General features: G+C 38.1%; 1 protein-coding gene across 5 annotated transcripts in view; it reads right to left on the minus strand.

Moving 5' to 3' along the window:
• OSBPL3 (oxysterol binding protein like 3) overlaps window positions 1-20,158 on the minus strand; it is an 86,797-nt gene that overhangs the window by 17,939 nt on the left and 48,700 nt on the right. For 3 of the 5 annotated variants that reach the window (XM_077176161.1, XM_077176157.1, XM_054634504.2), the window contains 10 exons: window positions 19,632-19,802; window positions 15,706-15,832; window positions 14,792-14,895; window positions 14,556-14,648; window positions 13,778-13,934; window positions 11,291-11,421; window positions 8,706-8,813; window positions 5,793-5,927; window positions 5,001-5,094; window positions 1,740-1,990 (listed from right to left, as the gene is read on the minus strand). In XM_077176161.1, the coding sequence (XP_077032276.1) occupies window positions 1,740-1,990; window positions 5,001-5,094; window positions 5,793-5,927; window positions 8,706-8,813; window positions 11,291-11,421; window positions 13,778-13,934; window positions 14,556-14,648; window positions 14,792-14,895; window positions 15,706-15,832; window positions 19,632-19,802 (1,371 nt within the window). The remainder of the gene's footprint in view (window positions 1-1,739; window positions 1,991-5,000; window positions 5,095-5,792; window positions 5,928-8,705; window positions 8,814-11,290; window positions 11,422-13,777; window positions 13,935-14,555; window positions 14,649-14,791; window positions 14,896-15,705; window positions 15,833-19,631; window positions 19,803-20,158) is intronic. The other 2 variants (XM_077176172.1, XM_077176165.1) reach the window with 1 other exon arrangement.

A 20,158-nucleotide genomic window follows, 5' to 3' on the forward strand; every position in this document is an offset into this window, starting at 1 on the left:
TTTATCCTGATTCTGTATTTTCCCCTTCATTTGCAGGCTACAGACATGCATGCCTCCTGCAAGCTAAGCCCTAGTTCACACATTAGAGGATTATTCAATTTTCAGAGTCATTCAATAGGTCAGGGGTATAATTGCTAGGGTCAGATACTGCAAATTTCATCAACTGAAAACAGCATTTCTGAAAAGTGTTTGAAACAGTTTAGCATTCTGCAACACAGTTCAAAGAAGTAACCTTAAAGCCACTGTTAAATTTAGTATAATAACTGGTTTTTATAGTTATATCTGTGACTCCATAAATGTACCAACTATCCTTTTCATAAACATGGCACTGGAAGTATTGGATGATTTTTCACCAACTTTGCTATTTCTAATGCTGTTTGACTTAAATTGCTTTTTATCTACTGGGTGCTATTACCTAATCATGAAACTGTTGATCATGACTGACACACAGGTAGCCCTTCCAAATTTCTGCTGTCAACTCAAGCATAACACGAGAAATTAGAATTCAGGGTCGTGGGATTCAAGTCTTTTTTGTAACACTTTTTTTCCTCTTTTCATTCCCTTTTCCTCATCTTGTGAAAGTGTAGATACTCTCTTTTCACAGTTTCAGAAAACAAATCCACTGAGGATAGGCTCTTTTCTGAACTATTGCAATTACTATGCAACAGCTAGCATTAAATTTTGCTTCAGGAATTTCTCAAAGGCAAAGAATACACCAGTCTGAGGTAATTTTCAGATGCTTGGGTGTGGGGAGGAGGGAAAAGGCTTCTTTTCCCTCCCTTTTGAACAACTACTGCTCATTTCCTTTTCCTTTTAGCATATGTTCTCAGGAGAACACAAAATGCTATGGACTGAACTCCCCAGTGAATGACCACAGTGTGGGAATAGGCCTAAATTGTAACCCTTAAAGTGTCAGAATGAGGAAAGAAACTTTTCAAGCAGTGTTTTCAACATGATTACCTACTCTCATTAATAACCTCATTTTGAGATAAGTTACATTCAGTTGAAAAGGCTTAATTCTGTTTATGGGAAAATCTCCATCTTTCATTTAAGAGAATTTAGGGAACTTCTAATCCTTTATTTATGGGCTTGCATATTAAGTAGCTCTTGTACACCTGGAAGCAGAGCAACAAATGCACTTCTCTCTTGTTCTTTTGCCAAATGCAGAATTCAGGGTTCTGCCCTGGAAGAGGATGACATCATTATTGTACCCAACATACAGCATACAGCCTGGTTTTGAGATCCTGAACATTTTGGATAAACACAAAAACTTCAGAAAACCAGTTAATAAAAACCATGGAGCTCATTTAGTTAATATAAAGATATCACAGTCATGTAGGGCTGGAAGATCCAGCATCTCTATGAAGAAACATGTTACCACATCAGACACCCTTGAAAAAGATCTATTGTAGCTTTCATCTTTGAGAGGGAACTAAACTCAATCCCATCCTCCCTTTTTGCTGTAATTTTTAATATTAGAGAGCAAGAGCTGCAAAACAGAACTAAGCTCCTTTTTTGTTTAAACTTGCAGTACTGCAAGGTGCTTGAGGAGAGAGAGACAATGGAACAGAATAGTCAAAAATAGAGGCTGTGTGAGTATGTACAGACATTTGGAGAGTTTGCCTCTCAGCTGAGAGAAACAAAACAATGGAATAGAACATGTTCACTTCTTCAGCACTGCTTTTATGTTAATTCTCATTCTGCTGAGTGTTTCTGAGTGTTTGGAATCAGGTGTTTACCATCCTCTCGAAGGGGTTTGGCGTGTGCGCCGCTGTATCCAGGAGCTCGCTGTACTCCAGCTCCTCGCAGAGGCGCTGCAGCGTGTTCAGGGGCTCGTTTAACTCAACAGGCATGGCCACTTTGGAGAGATCCTTCCCTATGTTATTCCTCAGGATATTCCACAGGCTGATGTTACTTGTGTTAGGGCATGGAGCTGGTAAACACGTTCTCCGTTTAGAATTGCAGCCGATTCCGCTTTCAGAAATACAATCTGAAAAAGGAAGGAAGTGGCAGAACAATTAAATTCACATTTTCTTAGTTTCATCCCCCTCTGCAAACATACATTAAAATGCAACCATCTTTCCTTCTGTCAAAACTTCCTTCCACCCACGAATCATTTAAGTATTTCACTTGTGGTTTGAAGATAGCCTGTTATAAAAATGACAAAATTAAGAATCACATTTTCTGTACATTAACAGAAGTAAAATGCCAAGTACAAGAGATGCATAAAAATGACCTTTTCCCTTAAAGTCTGCAAGAAAAGACTCAGACTTTCCACTGAATTTGAAAGAGTAAATATTATAACTATTTTATTTGTAACAGAGATGGATTCCTATCTGTTTAGGGGATATAAAACCTCCTTCCTTGACAGAGCTTTAATTAAGTTGACACTTCTCAGAAGGCAAGATGTAACTTACAGATGCAAGGATAATAACTACTCCTACTGATCTCTTCCTACTTCTTTGCATACTCCTACCAGGGAAATTTACTGTACCATGAATTTACATTCAGGCTTTTCCACATTGCTCCCCATAGCATTTAAACTTACTTTGAGATATACTTTGAGTATACCCATATATATGAGTTACTTTGAGATATACCCATATATTGATGGAGAACTGATGTGTTGTAAAGATGCAAAAGCTGAAGCAACTGTAGAGCTATGGGTTTGCTGAAGATTAAAAAAAAAAACAAGGACTCAAGTCAAGAGTCTTTGACATGAATATCTGAAGTCTGTGTTCCTATATCAAAGTAATCAGAACAGGATAAATAGCTCTAAGTGTGCCATGACAGGATTTGTAGCAAAATCCAAATAGAGCTACAAGCCTCCACAACAGGCACTAGTCTGAAGTGATTATATTGCTTAGCTGTACATCACTTTTGTTTCAGAGTGTGTTTGCCACTACAAGAACATATTTTATCTTTCCACATCCTCAGGAGCAGCTAGGAAGCTCCTGCCTTAGGATCAGTTACTATTTGAAGACACCCAGGCATAGCCTCAGTTTGTCAAGCCCTGTCCTTTCCTGGCTTTCCTCACACAGCTCTGTCTTGAAGGAATTAAACCCACACTGGGCTGCACATCTCCTTCTGAGCTACACATGCCTGAAGAATCCCTGCCCTTAAATGCACTTAACCAGTACCTCCTCTTCTCTGCCACTGACATAAGCAGGGTGTCAGCAGTGCTTACAGCAGGGACAGGTGACCACAAGGACAAACTTCTCCACGCCTGCCATGCCTGCCAGCCCATGCCTCACGTGGAACATTTATAGGGTCATCAGTAGCCTCAGAGTTTTGAGGAAGGAGTTTCTATCTTTCCTACCACTGGCAAACTCCAAGTCCTAATACCTCATATGATTGACTTACTATAACAAGGTCAGGTGAACCATTTGCAGCCCCTTGCCTGTATCTTTCTTTTTGCTTAAAAATGGCATGGGCACTAGGGGTCCAAAAACCTACCTGAAACAATTATACTGTTGAGAGTTAAGGAGCTCACTTTTTTACTTCCCTATTGGAAGAATTTATTTAATATCAGAAGAGGCCAAAAAGAAGGATGTTCCCTTAGATACCTCAGGAATGAGGTAAATGCTAAAAACCTATCCTTGTTTAAAAGGGCTCCCAGAAATAGGATTTGGCTATGCCTTTTGACAGCTTCTCATTATTAAAAACAGAATGCAAATTGGCTCATTTGCATATTCTGGACCAGTCCATTAATTGAAGTAATTAATGGAGTGGAGCAAGAACTTCAGTGCTCAGATGCCAAATCTTCTAAGCAGTGAAGTTTGCCTAGTCTCCATTACAGAAAGGCCCAGGCAGTTCTGATTTGGAGGAGCTGTGACAGACAGGATGAATACCAAAGGAAGTTTAGACATCTGACCTCCAGTGGGAGTCAATGACTTCTGAGGCCAAACTGGACCATTATCAACATCTGATCTGACCTTCTACATTACAGTGGCCAGAGGATTTTGTCATAATCCCACAATTTATGATGCAGCTAAAGCCCTGTAGGAAAACGACATCCAGTTTTCTATTGATGGCAGTGGCAGGCTGCCCAAAGCACAGAAATAGCAGGTACCAGAAGCATGCAGAGGTGCTTCTTATACTGAAGAGCTTCAGTGACAGCCTTTGTTAGAAAAAGATGAACTGCCATATTAATACAGCTTTCTAAGGTCCAGATCAGGAAATAAATTCATTTGTATTCTTTCCTAACTTTAAGGAAAAATTGAAATGTCTTCATTTTGAACAGTTACAGAATACATATCAAACTACCCAAGTTCATAGGAATCTGCTGGTTCTTGGAGATGATCAGGAAACAGCTGCTAGTGAGAAATCACTGTTCAGCACTTTTGAAAATAAAAATATATTTTTAGGCTGGGAAGAACATTGTGGTTAGCTGAAATGAGTTGAAGGCACAAAGCCAATTAGGTTGTAATGACCAATTCTTCTTTTTTTGAGTCTCTTTCCATTAGGAGGACAAATTAGCATATGTACTAACAAGACTATCATGAGTAATACATGCAAGAAAGAAATTCTTATGGTCATGCACCAGAGCTGCCAGTGAGTAATTATTCTCATGTTCCTTTAAACCCTAAGTTCTTCTAAAACAACAGGACTTCTGAATGCAGTTGCTAAATTGCAGACTGAAAAAACAGTGTGACAAAGAAAAAATAACTTTTTTGAAAAAATGAAAGCAGGTGGTCCTTACTACTTTGAAAAAATCCTGTGGCCATGAGAAACTGAGTGAGAGTGGGAGTCACTCACAGAAGCCAAGGAAAGAGGTGTTTCCCTGCTGATACAGAGCCACCATCCTGCTTAATCAACAGTGCCCAGATAAGCAGATTAGCTGAAATCTGCTCTTTCAAACCAGCATTTTACATCTCAAACCAGCTTTTTACATCTCAAAGTCCGTAATATCAAATTATCTAGTAAGAGAAGAAAAAAATATCCAAAACAAGCAGTAACAAAATTCTCAAAACATGGCATAAAAACCTCACTGAACTTACCTAAAGTTTGTCTTTCATTCTCCATGTCATTGCTTAGGTTATCTTCTGAGACATTATCACTGATATCACTTACATATGAGTCATCATCTGATACCTGAGTGTGGGGTGGGGAAAAAAGCAAGATACATCACTCATTAAAATAATCCCAAATGCATGTGGACATTATTACTTTCAGCTGCAATTATTGTTTTAATATAATTGAACTGTTTAAGCTGTCTTTCAGTACTATAGAAAAGTACTACAAAGTCCTAAGAAGATGCATTTGGGTTTGGGAGAGATGGCTATAATTGAAATTTTAACTTGAGTGGGAACATGCTTCCTCTCCTTGGCTTCGCAACTAAGAAGGCTTTCCTCATATCAAAAGCCAAAGTTTTTATGGAACCTAGGAGAGGAAACAAAGATCTAATAAATTTCAATATGTATGACATCAGCCTCAAGGTACCTACAGGTACCACAAGGACAGGTGTGAATAAGCATTTTTGTGGTGCAATTCCCTGGGCACCTGTATAATGCCTCAAGGCAGACTACAATGTCTGCAGTATCTGCATACAAGCTACTTAATTGCCATCTCCCTCACTGTGTATGTAAGACTTCTTCATAATACCGGCTACCCTTTACAGTGAAGAGACAATGACAGCAAATAAAAATAAATGGCATATTAATTTCTAAATGTTTTGAAAATTTAAATTTTCTGGCAGTCTTCTGATGTACAGTTAGAACTCAGAAAGATTGCCAGTCTCAATAAGCAGATAAGAAAAGACATCTGGATGATGTCAATCTCCTTGCTCAGACCTCATTTTCTGAAGAACTAGCAGACAGCAGGACTTCCTGTGCATCAAAGAATTCTGTGAGAGAGTCAGCGACAGACAGTCTGCTTTCATTGGAGACCTGGTGAACCAGACCTCTGCCTTCCTCTCTTGAATTTTCCTGTTTAAAAGAAAAAAGTTTTGAGCAGGGAAGTAGCACAAACAACATTCACGCACGCAATTCCACAGTCTCCCAACTTGAAGGGCTGTAAAACACTGGGAGAAGATTGCACATGCCCCTCTTCAATTTATGTGAAAGACAGCATGTGTTTCAAAGTGGGATTTAAAACCAAAGTGAAACAGACCAAAAGAGAAGGAAAAAGAAGGAAAATAAAGCAATGCATATTGAGTAAATCACCTAAGGTACTGTATATAAAAATGCTTTGCTATTTGAATGATTTAGAGAGATATCTAAGTGTATCATCAAAAAGCCCACAAAAGAAAAAAAATCCTATCTCTTTTATTACACCCTAGATTCAGATTCCTTCCTGATCTTAGCAAGTTAATTAATCTTTTCCTGCTCAAGCCTTGCTTAATGCAAAGCCTGCCGTCGAGTAGTCTACAAAATTCAGAGGGGTAAAGTTGCTTTGTTTATAATGGTATGTTTTCCTATGTCTTTTTATTTCCTAATTTTCTGTGCTGCGTTTTTGAAGTGATTCCTTCATATCCACACCCGAGATATCTCCACATTACCCAAAACCAACATATTATTAAAGCCACGTAACTGGAATTGCTTTTGCTGCTGGAGGCACATTTGACTGCCACAGAGATCCTGACAGCCCCTCCCATGGGAGCACTGCAGATCATTGGTGTAAGCAGAGCTCCAATAGGTGGCCTGGCAAAGGTGGGGTGACCAGTGAGACTTCTCATTCTGTGGTGGCAGTACAGAAGTTGGAGAAGCTTGTGTGCTACTGCTTTCCCTGATAACTCCACCAACGCAAAGGAAATGAGCTATGCTGGCCCAAATGAGCGTGTTAGCTGCTCTCAAGATTTTCTGCATGAGGTGCTTTACTAGCTTATAACCATGACTTCCACATCATAATTTTGCAGGAATTGTGGAATTTTATTTTCAGAACAACATAATGAATGTGACAAGCCTAGAACTGAGCTGACAAACCTTCTTTCAAAGCTTTTCTGTTGGTAGTTAGTATGGAATGTTATTTGGTACACGCTGATAATGGTGACAAGGGAACAAAACAAACTGCTATAAAAAAGACTTGAAAAACCCCTCCTTTTACAGCAGGGATAAAAGAGAACCACAACATTGTTCCTCCTGGAGGAAGGCAGTTATACTAGCATAGAAGTAAAAAAAAACAACCTTACACACATAATCATTGCTACTGGGATTATTTCCAATACTATTTTGAATCTGAGAAGGAAAGCAAGCAGGAAAGACTCATAAAAGAGCATCAGGTTTATATATCTAACACATAAGCTTCAGTTTTTCTTGTTCCATATTCCCACTTTGGCATGATGAACTACAGTTAAATTACCCAATAGACAAACAAAACTTTTCCCTTATGCAAAGGCTTGAGCTACTATTTTATACTGCTTCAATTTTCACAGGTGGATCACAGCACCCAATGTATCATTTAGTGACAAGTTTTGTGCAGTGGCCCTGTCTTCCTCAAAGCAGCACTACTGTATCATGGTCCTCACACAGTCTTAAAATAAAGCTTCTCCAGTATAAGTGATTTCATCCTCAAGTTCCAGCCCAAGCCATGCCAGAGGGAATTTGTGAATGCAACCTCCAAAGGACCTTCTGAAAGCTATTTTTGTCATGTGTGTCTCTTTGTGTGTGTATAGCACATAGCACAAGATTCAAAAATAACCCATTGTCATTGCAAGGACCTCCACTGAAAAAGAAAATAACTCCTGAAACGAAGTAACAATGCATTAATGCTTTTCTGGACAGCAGTTTAAGGGCTGTTCAAATTCTCATGGGTTTTAAAGCAAAAGGCGTTAGAATGATCAACTACCTACAGGAAAAAAAACCCAAAACTGAACAGCTAAATATGACCAAAACACAGCTCCACTACACCAGAACTGAACCAGAAGTGAACAGATGGAATCTGTTCTGGAATGACTAAACTGTCCTTAAAAATAAAAGGAAATAATTAGTTATGTAAAAGCCCCAGCATTACATGCACTCAAGTCCTAATGAAAGATTTATACTACAAGCACATCAGAGGTTTCTGTATGAGTTAACATTTAGGAAAATCCATCAGAAATAACACAGTTCTGGCTTCCCTCACTAGCACCATTAACACCCACATCTTATGACCTATAATTACACCATTTTCACATGCATTCTGCAGCGAGCCAAAAAGCTGTCTGAACATCAGTGGAATCTCAGACCAGCTAACTGGATGTAGAAGAGTCCCTGGCTTCACACAAAGACAACTAAATGGCTGAAAGGGCTCTTTTATGTCCCATTAACTTTGATCCTTTAATGGAAATGTCTGAAAATCGTTCTCAACCTTACATGATCCACACTGGTAGCCAACATTCTGGGCTAACAGCACTTAGATGGGTGACAAAAGATCTACATAACTTAACAAAGGATTAAAAGGGCAAGAGAAACAGTGGCAGGAGGGTGACAGGTGGCAGCTCTGTACATGCTGAATGAGAAGCAGGCGAGGGAGAACACCAGGAACCAGCAGCAGAAAGCAATGGAAGATGTGCTCAGGAAACCCTGCTCACAAGGCAAGTCTTTGAAACCAAACACCACACAATGCATCACCAGAGATGACTCACAGCCAGGAAAGCAGACTGGCTTTGCTAACACACCACACCACGGGGGAGACACCAAGAACAGACAAGAGGCAGCTATGCAGCACTGTCTAGATGTAGGGGCTGGAGGAACAGGACATCACTGAAAGAGGAAATCCATACCCACCTTCACCAAATCTGGGCTTGATTTTGCATTAGATGCTGAATCAATGATCTTAGATTCGGCATGTATTCTGCGTAACCGGTCTTTAAGATCTGTGTTTTGTGCTATTGCCTGGAATATTTAACAAAAATATTGGGGATATAAAGTTCTCTCAACTAACTCGAACAGGGCTTTATTGTATATAAAGGGGCAAAGACTATTTAAAGTGTAATATAAAACACCACCACATCCTTTTTCATTGGTTCAGCGAATCCTTTATTATAAATGCTTCAAACCTTACTCCTTATCTGTCAAATTAAAACTCTTTTTTCTAGTGTGAGGAAACAGAGACATCAGTGGAGGAAAAAAGTCAAAGATGGTAGGGATATTTTTCTTTTCAAGCTCCCTTCCTTCATCCCCATCTCCAACATAGCCTCTCTCAACATTAGTTCTTGCCAAATCCAAAACCATTTAATTTTCCCATACTGGCAGTTTCCTTTGCCTTTCGACAGAGAAACAAGACAAATTCACACAGGTAACAGGTACAACTCATGTCCTATCAGATTATAATGGCAATGGTCAGAATAAAAAGCCTCTACTGCAAACTCATATTTGTTACATGTTATTTACTTATTCTGGGTGCATCTGATAGACAGATTTTCAATTAGATAGACAGATACTCAATTAGAGTAGACTTGTAGGAAGAGAGCCTAACCCTGCAATGAAAATGTCTCTGAAATAAAAGATTGTATTATTAATTTTGGAACAGTATTGAAGACTTACATCCCATTTTAGTGATCTGAATCAATACCAGGATGTGGAGAACCCTGCTGTTTACACATCCATTTTATCCCACAAATGCTTCTGCTTCTGGCAGTAATTTGTGTTGGAAATTATCTTGGGTGCAAGAAAGCCAGAAAGCCCAATGTGATGATGGAGAGGAGAAAACTTATTTCTGGCTTTACCTATATGTGGTCTGAATTTGCCATAAAGGTTTATATATCCCTACTGTGTCAAATGCTCAGCACTGTGTTAAATCCTCATCAGGCAAGTGCAAAATAACTCTCCTGTAATGACAATTTCCCATTTTCATTATTTGCTACAAAATGTTTTCTTCTTTCTGCTGGCTTCTTCCTCCCCCCAAAACAGAAATATTGTATCTTTTCCCATTCTGTATTTCCTTTTCTTAGAATGTGTGTAGGTCAAGGCTACTATCTTAATGAGGGGAAGCAGAGGCAGATATGCTAGTTTTGTGGTGGTTTATTCACTTTAAATCTGCTCATTTTTCTTCCACTGCCAGGCTGATGGAAGCAAAACAGACTTTACAGATCTGCAGATTAAAAAGAGCCCTCATAGGCGATTACCCTGCTGAAACAACCACGGTTCACAGATGACTTCTGGATGGGCTACAAGACTGATCAAGCATCAGATAAAACCTAACAGAATTATTTTTTAGACATGTACAGGATGAAGATGGACAACCACATTTCACTGCCCAGAAAACAAAATAATTCATGCTAAGCTGAGTGTTCACTAAGTTCAGCAATCTTAAAAGTGATTTTCTGATACAAAATGGTAGACAAGTAACACTGAAAAAATAAAAGTCACCTATTCAAATATCAGAAGTGGAACATCTGAAAGCCAAAAACAAAAGAAGTGCAAGTGAATGAGTTATTACACAACTTCAACTTTCTCTAAACACTGTGGAGACATCACAGTCTCTACAGGTCCAGGCAAAGAGGCATCTCATACTCTTAAAAACTGCGATCACATGCAGCTTTTGTAAAGGGAAGTTTTCATACTGAAATAATTCTAAGAGAATCTACATCACACTGATCAGTGCCAGAGAGTCTCCCCTGCCCCTGATTTGGTGTTTGCAATAAACTCTGAAATTTTAAGGCCATGGTAATGATTGCCCTCATTGCCCTGGAATCAGATCAGTCTGGTTGTCATTTTTAAATATGACCAAGCTAAAAAGTTCTGATCTCTACCAATTACATAAAGGACACCAACCAAACCCCCACCTTTTTAAAGAGCACAATCTTTTGTCATTTAGAACTCTGTCCTAATAGCTCCATTGCTGCTTTTAGAGGACTGAGAGATAATTGAGGCTGGAAGACCATATAAACAAGTTGTACTTGAATTTGCTTTGCAGTGTCGTGGTGCAGCATGGTGAAGCTCTAGTGCATTAGAAGGGACAGCTGAGTGCATTCAGCCACCCTCACCTTTGTTTTATGCCAAGTCATACAGGGAATATTTGAGTGATGCTTAGGTAAAGGAAAAGGAAACCTGCAACCCATCAGAAGTGAGTAGTAGCATGTTCAGAAAGAAAGCAGACTCAGCCACAGAGCAGCCCTCTGATTCTCCATCTCAAATGATACAATTAGACTACATACCTAAATCAATCCATCTATCAAACTCCAATGATTTGACAACACCTTTAACATTTAGCAAAGTCTCTGAAAAACGTGATCTAGAATAACTTACTGATTAAATTCTGCAAATTTTAGCACACAGCTGACACTAAAGAAACAGAAATTGACTACTCTAAAATTTAAAAGTAGTATCTGACGACAATGAAGCTTGGTGAGCTTCAGCATGTCACTTACAGATGTTAAGGCATTCTTCAAGCCCACTATTTGTGCAGATGGAGATGAGGATGCATCGTACTCCAGCATCTGCTTCAGCTTTTCTCTCTCTGCAGATATGGTGCTGAAAGCTGACCTCAAGGTGAAGTAAACTAGAAGCATTTCATAAAAAGGGACGGTTAAAAACAGCAGCAGCCAATTGTATACACACTAATTACATAAAACTCCAATAAAGCATCATTTATGGTGACAGAAACAAGAATTTAGGTCGAGAGATCCAGGGTGGGTTACTAAAACCAAGTAATATTAATCAAGGCTATAGGGTAGATTTTTTGTAGGAGACATGTTTATGGTGAAGGCTACTGTGTTGACTATATTAGCCACAGTCAAAATTACTCTATTTGTGACAGGTGGCAACAGAGCTAACTAACCACATCTGCTCTTCACTTGCTTTTGTTTCCCAATAAGCTTGAATCTTCAGATACTCATGACTCTATTTCATATTCCTCTACAAGAAGAAGAGATGAAAGGAAAAATAAAATCAAATAGGAAAAAAAAAATCATCAAGAAAAAGGCAGCTATAACACGTATTGTGCCACAGCTATAGGGTTAGTAGTTTCCCCACAAGCAAGTCAACTGTGGTGTTGGGTTTTGTTATCTCTTTCTGTGATAGAGAAATTTCAGCTTGTTAGATGATTTAGTGACTCAAAGGGTCAGATCCTGAATGTTGTACATGCTGTGCTGCTACTTCCTCTCCTTCCTGAGGCACTATCACCAGCCCAATACATTTAAATCAGACAACAGATCATGCAGTTTTAACATCACTACAGGGGGGTTTATAGGGGAAATGCACTTTTACAATTTTTTTCACCACTACAACATTGCATCTTCTCTTTAACCACAAGGAATAAAAATTTATTTGAGCAGTACTTGTCAGTGTAGGTTTTCAACATTCATCTGACTGGAGCATTAGAGGACTTCTGAGGACCTAATCAAGCCCTGTAATACAGCCATGAGACTTGCCAATGCAAAAATGAATCCATTTACAGGGAAATGAAGATAGAAAATCTGAGCATGGATGCATGAGAAGGGCAAACAACAAGAAATTCCTAACACTTCTCTCTCCTAATCATCCACTCTGAGTTAACCTGAATCTTCATCATTTCATGAGTAGTTATGCAACCCAATTTGGTCTTCTGAAAAATTATTTTTAAGGTATATTCCAATACTGCAAACCATTACCAAAGCTAATTCTTATACTATCCAAATAAATCTTTAACAGTATCATAGGGTGGAGAAGGAAATATGTCCACTGTGATCTATTCTGTTAGGCTTTCTTTTATATATAGATAACATGACCAGAATCTTCAGTGACCTTCAATGGCATTTCATATTTTGTATACTAACTTTACTTTTCAAGAATTTCTGCCTACTAAATGACTAGTGTTACATTTTATTTAATTTGTATCAAAAAGGTGACACAAGAGGTTTCTCCATACTTTTTCCTGGAACAGGGGTGCTATGAAGTAACTTTAGAGAAAAATTCTTTATCCTCTTAGTAAAATGATTCTGCAGTCATTACAACAAAGTTAATTGTCCCTTCAAATGTGTGGATCAATCTAACCAAAATTTCTGTCCTGGGCAATTCAAGTAAGATGATCTTGAGTAGGTGATTTCTTTGCTCTGCTTAACAGCAACTTTTCCCACTGCATCCCACCCTCACTTCTTCTCTTCTGGAAAACATACGTCAGTTTTGACTATAATTGGCTTTATGAAGTTTACTACTTACATACATTCCTTACATAACAGAATCAAGATACATCAGCACCAAAGGGGAACAGCAAGCAAAGAATGCTTGTTGATACCATCAACCATTATCTGTGCCAAAGGGGAAAAAGCCAACCCTCCCAAAAGCCTTTCAGCTATAAATGCTTAAGTGCCTCCCTCACCAAGATCACTTAAACAATAAAAATGTTTCTGGTGCGCGGGTGATGGAACAAAGCACTTGCTAATGAAAAATGATTTTGAGGGAAGAAATATTTCTAGTCAAGCTCCCCCTCTGGCTGCTTTGCATGATTTACTCTTCTGTATTCACTAAAAATAGGTTACTACCATAGCAACCCTTGCATCACCAACAAATGTTGACTCTGAACCACAGTGAAGCACACAGAATATAGAAACATAAATGCACCCATATGCACAAATATGCGTGCAAGCACAAGAGAGTAACGCCTGCTGTATTTCTAGCAAATGATTTTAGGTATTTTACCTTTTGGCAACAAATAAAACAATCTAGGCTTTTAGCACATAAAACAAGAGGTAGTTTTCTATTAAATAAAAACTGTAAAAAGTGGTGATTAAGCCACCTTTTTCATACTACTCAAGATCTCAACACTTGCAATTCCTCAAGGAAATTAAAGGAAGGGTGTTTTCTAACATTCTCAGAAGTCATATCATTATCTAAACTGGGATGATATAAAACCATTTATAAAAGACAATTTCATTTACCTTTATGTGCAACGTGAAATAAGTCCTCTTGCATTTTAGTAAATTCTGATGATGTTTCAGAGCCATCAGAGTAATTTTTCTCCTCTACAAAATCTATTGTAGATAAGTTTGGATTGGAAGCATGCAGTCTCATAGGGGCAGAAAATACTGAAGGCACCTGTAAGTAGGATAGTAATTTGTGATGTTTTCATAAACAAAAGAAAATCTTGTTTTATTGTACCCACTTGGATTCCATGTTGGAGACACCAAAAATGAAAAAAAAAATACTGTCAATTATCAATTTAAACTTTAAATGGATGACACCTGGCAAATGAAACCAGAGATATAACTTCGCCCAAGGTGCCATAATGGGAGATTGCCAAACTCAAAAAAACCAAGCCCATTGAGAGCTGTTACATATGCTAGGTTATTTCCCCCACTTATAAGTATCTAATCACATGCCTTCTGGGTGCAAATGTGCACAAAACTATCTAGGGAATTTGCAAAAATCTGTACTCATTAAAAAAAAAAAAAAAAACAAACCAAAAAACTCCAACAAATTAGAGAAGACTGACAATGGGTAAAAAACGTGACCAGTGTCCTGAAGGTAACAGGAAAGATATTCTATTGCAGATATCAATGACATCACATTTGTGTTTTGTCTGATATATTACCACTTAAAATGAGCTAATACAGGACTCTACTTAAAAAGGATTAGTATTTCCTTAACTGGTCATGCCAAGTAGTGATCAATAACTAAGGTCTGGAGGAAGGTGGGCTCTGAAAGGACTGAAGTTACCTGTAACATTCCTTTAGCCTCTTTCCCAACAACTCTGGATCGCCACCTCCTGTGTGTTCTCTTTTCCTTCTTTGGGCTTTCAAAAGGTCCAACCTTTTAACAACACACAAACAAAAGCAATAGAGACTGCCATAAATCCAACAACGCTAAGAAACACCTCGATTCTTAAGGATGTGGGGTTATTTTTTGGAATTGAAAGGGAAATTAGTTTTTGGTTTTGTTTTTAAAGAACAAACCTGCATAGCATTTATAGCAGGCGCTGAATATGTCCTGTGAAGAACATCCATGCTCTGTAACAGCTGGTTCATTTCCAGTAAATATGTGTGACAGTTGGAGAGGTCTGTTTGGAACAAGAGAGTATTTTCAGTTGCCCTAAAGTAACAGACACACTGACAGTTTTCTTTCTTTGTAGCTTAATCCTATTTTGATTGCAGCTAGCTTAAGTTATTCATTGACTAAAAGCATTAGACTGCTGGATAAAATGATTGTATCCTATAGTCAAGTTTAAATTCAAAATATTGAAATACATCTATGTGGGGTGTATAATGATCATGATATCTTCTCCTTGCTGGGTGCAGAAAAATGAGAATAATGTGATAATTTCTGCAGTTTGAAATTTGTCAGAGCTCCTCATGGTGAGGGCAACAATGCCACAGGCATCAACACTGAATTGTACATTCAGACCTAGAGGTGAGGCTCCTCTGCATTAGAGATGAAGCTCACTGGTAGGTAGAAATTTAAAAAATAAATATCACATAGACATTGCCAACATGAGAAAGATCTTCCTGCTCTTAGTAAAGCATGAAAGCAGAAGGTGACTTTGAAGTACAAAGACTCAGTGCTTTTTAAGTTACTAGGTTTTGAATGTTCAAATCTTACTACTGAACATGATGTTCCTATATAAAAGCAAATGTACTGAAATGGATTGGCTTCTTGAAGAGCTGCCTGCAATTGATACCCCCACATCCAAAATTACCAGTTCTTTTGAAAAAAAAGTGAGTAACCACTTAATCGACAACCACATCTTTCCTTCCTCCAGTTTCAGAGAAAATTCTAACAGTAATGACTACTTAGTGTATAATACTCTCATTGTTAAGGAAAAACTAGGGAAAATATTAGGCTACTTTCAATTTTCTTGAAATATAATTACCTCTTGAGCATTTTTCCATGTCTTCAGAAGACTGTAGCCAAGATGAAATCCTTGACTCATTACTCGAAAAAGAAAACGACAAATTACCTCCAGTTGACGTTGAATTCTGTTTGGTCAAGCTGCCTGCCTGTTCCAAAGAAGAACGAGTAAAGTATTAACACACAATATTTTAATGTTTTATGCACAAATTCTGACAACCAGCACTTGAGGACGATGATCATGGACAAGGACTGAAGGCACCAATTACATGGAGGGGAAAAAAGTGTACAATCCAGACTAGGTATATAGTCATTGAGCACAATGGCATTGTAACTAATGTAACTGCTGTCCACAAACAGCAGAAAAACTCAAGGAACCATGAAAATTTGCTGAAAACTAAATTTTGAGGAAGGGCAAAGTTCTGCATAAATTAAGTCAACACAGTCTTAAACTACACCAAGGGAAATACAGGTTGGATATTAGGAAAAAGTTTTCTACTGAAGCAGTGATAAAGTACTGGAATGGTCTGCCCAGGGAGGTGGGGGAGTCATCATCCCTGGATGTGTTTAAAAAAAGGCTGGATATGGCATTGGTGCCATGGTTTAGTTGAGGTTGGTTTAGAGCATGGGTTGGACCCAGTGATCTTGAAGGTCTCTTCCAACCTATTGATTGTGTAAAATAAATAAAGTACTGTATCTGAAGAGGACCAAATTCAGACATTCTGTTCCTCCTCCACACTTCCCAAAGAAGCCCCAAAAGTAGCTAAGATGTAACAGACACATTTGTTAATGCTATTTTTTCAGTGGAAAAACAAGATATCATTTAAAATTTTGATGCTAGATGTCATTTAAAATTTGACACAAGTTTGAAAGACTTCAGCATGGATTTGGCTCAACAGTCCTTAATAGAGGGATGGCCATACACCTTATCTGGGTAAAGACCACCCTTTGACAACACCTCCGTAAACATTTTCACACTTAGTTCAATTCCAGCAGTGCCCATCATCAGATGCTCCAAGAGGTGATGGAAATTCTGTGTAAGAGCTAACTGAAGAGTATAATTATGTAGCTTCCATGGTAAGAAATTTTTACCCAGTATATTACCAGTTGATTGCGGCCTATAATCCTGTTTTCTTCTTTAACCTAACTAGAAATAATAGCCATTCAAATACCTAATTATTTGTACATCTTACTAAACCTTTCATTTTCAATAAAACCCAGGTAAGAAGATGCACAAATCACATGCTTTGTCAACATCTTGTTAATAATCAGTTTTAAACTGTTTCATCCTAGTGCCTTTACACAGCCATTTTACTTATGGTTATGAGAAAAGCTGACTAAATTGTTTGGCTCTTCTCTGAAGCATACAATTTACAAACTTCATTACAACCTCCTGCTCACCTTATATCAGAACTCCAGTAGTACTAATTTTAAATCTATTAATAAGAAACTTCATCTACATCTCACTCAGCTGCAGCTTCCTTAGTTGGCCTTTTCAAGTTTACAGCATAACCACCAACCTGAGTTTCAGAATAAAATAAAATGCACCATCCATGTGATGTCATTTGGTGTTCTGTCAGTATGCAATAGCAGTAAGCATCAGTGAGCACACTTGTTTTTAAATTAATCAATGCAGCTTAGCTGGCTTATTCCTACATAAAGCTGTCCCAGCTTTAGTCATATATTTAGACATACACATACATACACACATATATACCCAAATAATAATCTCAGCACCTTTGAAAGCACAAGTAAACTGAATTTAATGATGGGCAATTATATTGGCATTTTGTGAACCAATTTCACATTTATCTCTTCATTAATTGGCCTCACCTAACCAGTTTTTCCAGAACTCAAATACATAAGTGAGGTGAGCATGAGGAAAGAAGGAAGTAGGGATTACCAAGAAGCAGACAAGAGAGAGCTTGTGTAGCTCCAGTTTTCATAGTTTTGCTTTGGATCAGCACAGTTAAGCTTTAGAATCCAGGAATTCCACATAAAAATGCATAGATAACTACACCTGTCTCTCAACAACAATAAAAAAATGTGGAAACCAATCAGGTGCTGCTAAAAGCAAATAAAATGCAACTCAAATTTCACTTGATATATCTATTTCTCAAAATAACCTAAGTGCTGGAGTGATATCAACTAACACCAAGCTAAGGCTGGTGTAAATTGGCAGACTTCCATTTAGCTTGAGCACAGCTAAGGTGATTAACTGCAGCTTAAGAACTATCCCCTTCTATTTTTCACATGAAAATAAGTAGGGCTTCTTTGCAGTGCAAATCTGGATTAATAGTCTGAATTAAAGTCTTTCATGCCAAAGAAGAAATGGTTAGTTTCCTGACAGTAAGCAATAGATTTTAGATATGCTGATCACATAGGTTTCTTTGGTTTGGGTTTTTGGGTTTGTTTTTTTTTTTTTTGAGGGCACTAGCATAAATATACCACGGACTTTGCAATGTTCCACTTCTGCCCTTGATATTCTGCTCCCCTTCTATCCCTGCTGTCTTTCAGGAGAAAACAACTGAATGTCCACAGGAGGCTTGCCCTTCCCTTGCAGGCAGTGCCTCAGGAGAGCAGGCTGTCAGGAGAGCAGGCTGTCAGAGCCCTGGAGCTGCTGCTGGCACACGAGGTGCTGCAGACAATTCTCTGCAGGGTGAGTTATTGTTCCTTCAGCTGCCCACTCACACAGACCCCCTCCTGCTCCACCACCAGCAAAAAGCTGTTCAGACACACGTCTGTGTTTGCTACAACTCATTCTCAGTCACAGGATAAAGCGAGGAACTGCGGGTATTGGGGAACGAGCCTGCTCAGACCATAAAGTAATTACACCAGGGAAAAGCAAGCCTTGGGCAGAAGGAGAACAAGAAGGGCATTGCTGCTCCAGAGTCATTCTGGAGCTGACAGAAACAGTTACTACATCTCAGTTGTAGTAACACAGAGCAGTTTGGGTTTTTTTTTTATTCTCAAAAGCAACCAGTGATTCTACACTGGAGCAGAAGAGCTGCTTTGGGTGAAGGTCAGCCAGCCAATGTACAGACAGCTGAAGGCACAGAGGCTGTGTTCAGGCACAGAACACACACCATCTTCCATGAAACTGCAAAGAGGCCATTTATGGGGTTGGACTGAGCATTTGTCAGGCCATTTGTGAAACTAATACACAGACTTTACAAAAACAGAAGTACACTGCTGACTGGACCCATCCAGACCCCATATCCACCCACAGCCCAGCCCTTGGATTGGTTTGAGTAAAGCTTCTGCCTCAGTTAAAATATAAATAGTGGTCTTCCTGTATAATTCCTTGTATATATAATATATTAAAATATATTATATATTATATAAATTCACATAATATAAATATATAAATAAAAATATTAATGTATATGATTATATAAAATATTATCTATTATATAATATAAATATATAAATAATATAACATATGTATAATATATATTCCTTGTATATATAATTTCTTGTATAATAGTGAGTTCGTGTATAATTCCTACATACTCCTTAGTTAAGTAGTCAGCTTCATTCATGTAAAAGGAGAGAGGGTTCATAAGAAGGATATACAGCAAAATGCTAAAAGGAAAAAAATACCTAGCTGAGTATTCTTCTGTGACTAATATTCACCAGCATATATCAGACAAATACTGATATATGTCCCAAAAATTATGAGGAATCTAACTCAATGTACAGTTTTGAAATTCACTGTGAAAGCACAATTTACTAGATTAAAATAGTGAAAAACTACTAAAAATTTAACAACATCATAAAGGAAACTGCTCAGGTGTAAATCAATAAATAATAAATTTTCCTCTTGACATTTTACAATGTAACTTAAGTGCCACCAACAACTTCCATGACGCTCTTTATTTAATGAACACAAATGAGACTAATTTAATTCCTTATGGAAGCTCATTATTTATACATAAAAACTATTACCTTTCTGCTTGGTGCAGAATCACAGAAACCTGGGACAGAGTCCGTGGTAGTAGACACGGGGAAGAAAATGTTATTGGCGTCGTGAGGAAACATGGAGATCTCATTCTGGCGGTACATTCTGTGGTGCCGAAGCTTTGCCACCCATTCATCAAACAGCTCCTGGGACTTCACCTGCAAAAAAATTTCAGGGTGGATGACATTCACATTCGAAATAACTAACAAAGAAATTATGGAATTTTTTGCTCATTAGACAGCTAGCCTGGCTGACCTTTACTGGCAAAGTATCAGGGAAGTTTTTCTAAGGATGCTCCTACCAAAATGCACATTATATGAGCTTAGGCATGACAGAAAATCAATCACAAGATCAAGTCAAGGAAAAAAGAAACTACAGTGAGTAATTATGCCTTCCAATACAGAACACAATACTAGAGCAACTTACAGATTAAAAAAACCCTTAAAATTTGAATAAAGCCCCTCGCATTTATCATTTCTTAATTGCCATAGTTAAAGCTAGGTCAGTGTTTAAT

This window comes from Agelaius phoeniceus, chromosome 1 (assembly GCF_051311805.1).
Source record: "Agelaius phoeniceus isolate bAgePho1 chromosome 1, bAgePho1.hap1, whole genome shotgun sequence".
NCBI lineage: Eukaryota > Metazoa > Chordata > Aves > Passeriformes > Icteridae > Agelaius > Agelaius phoeniceus.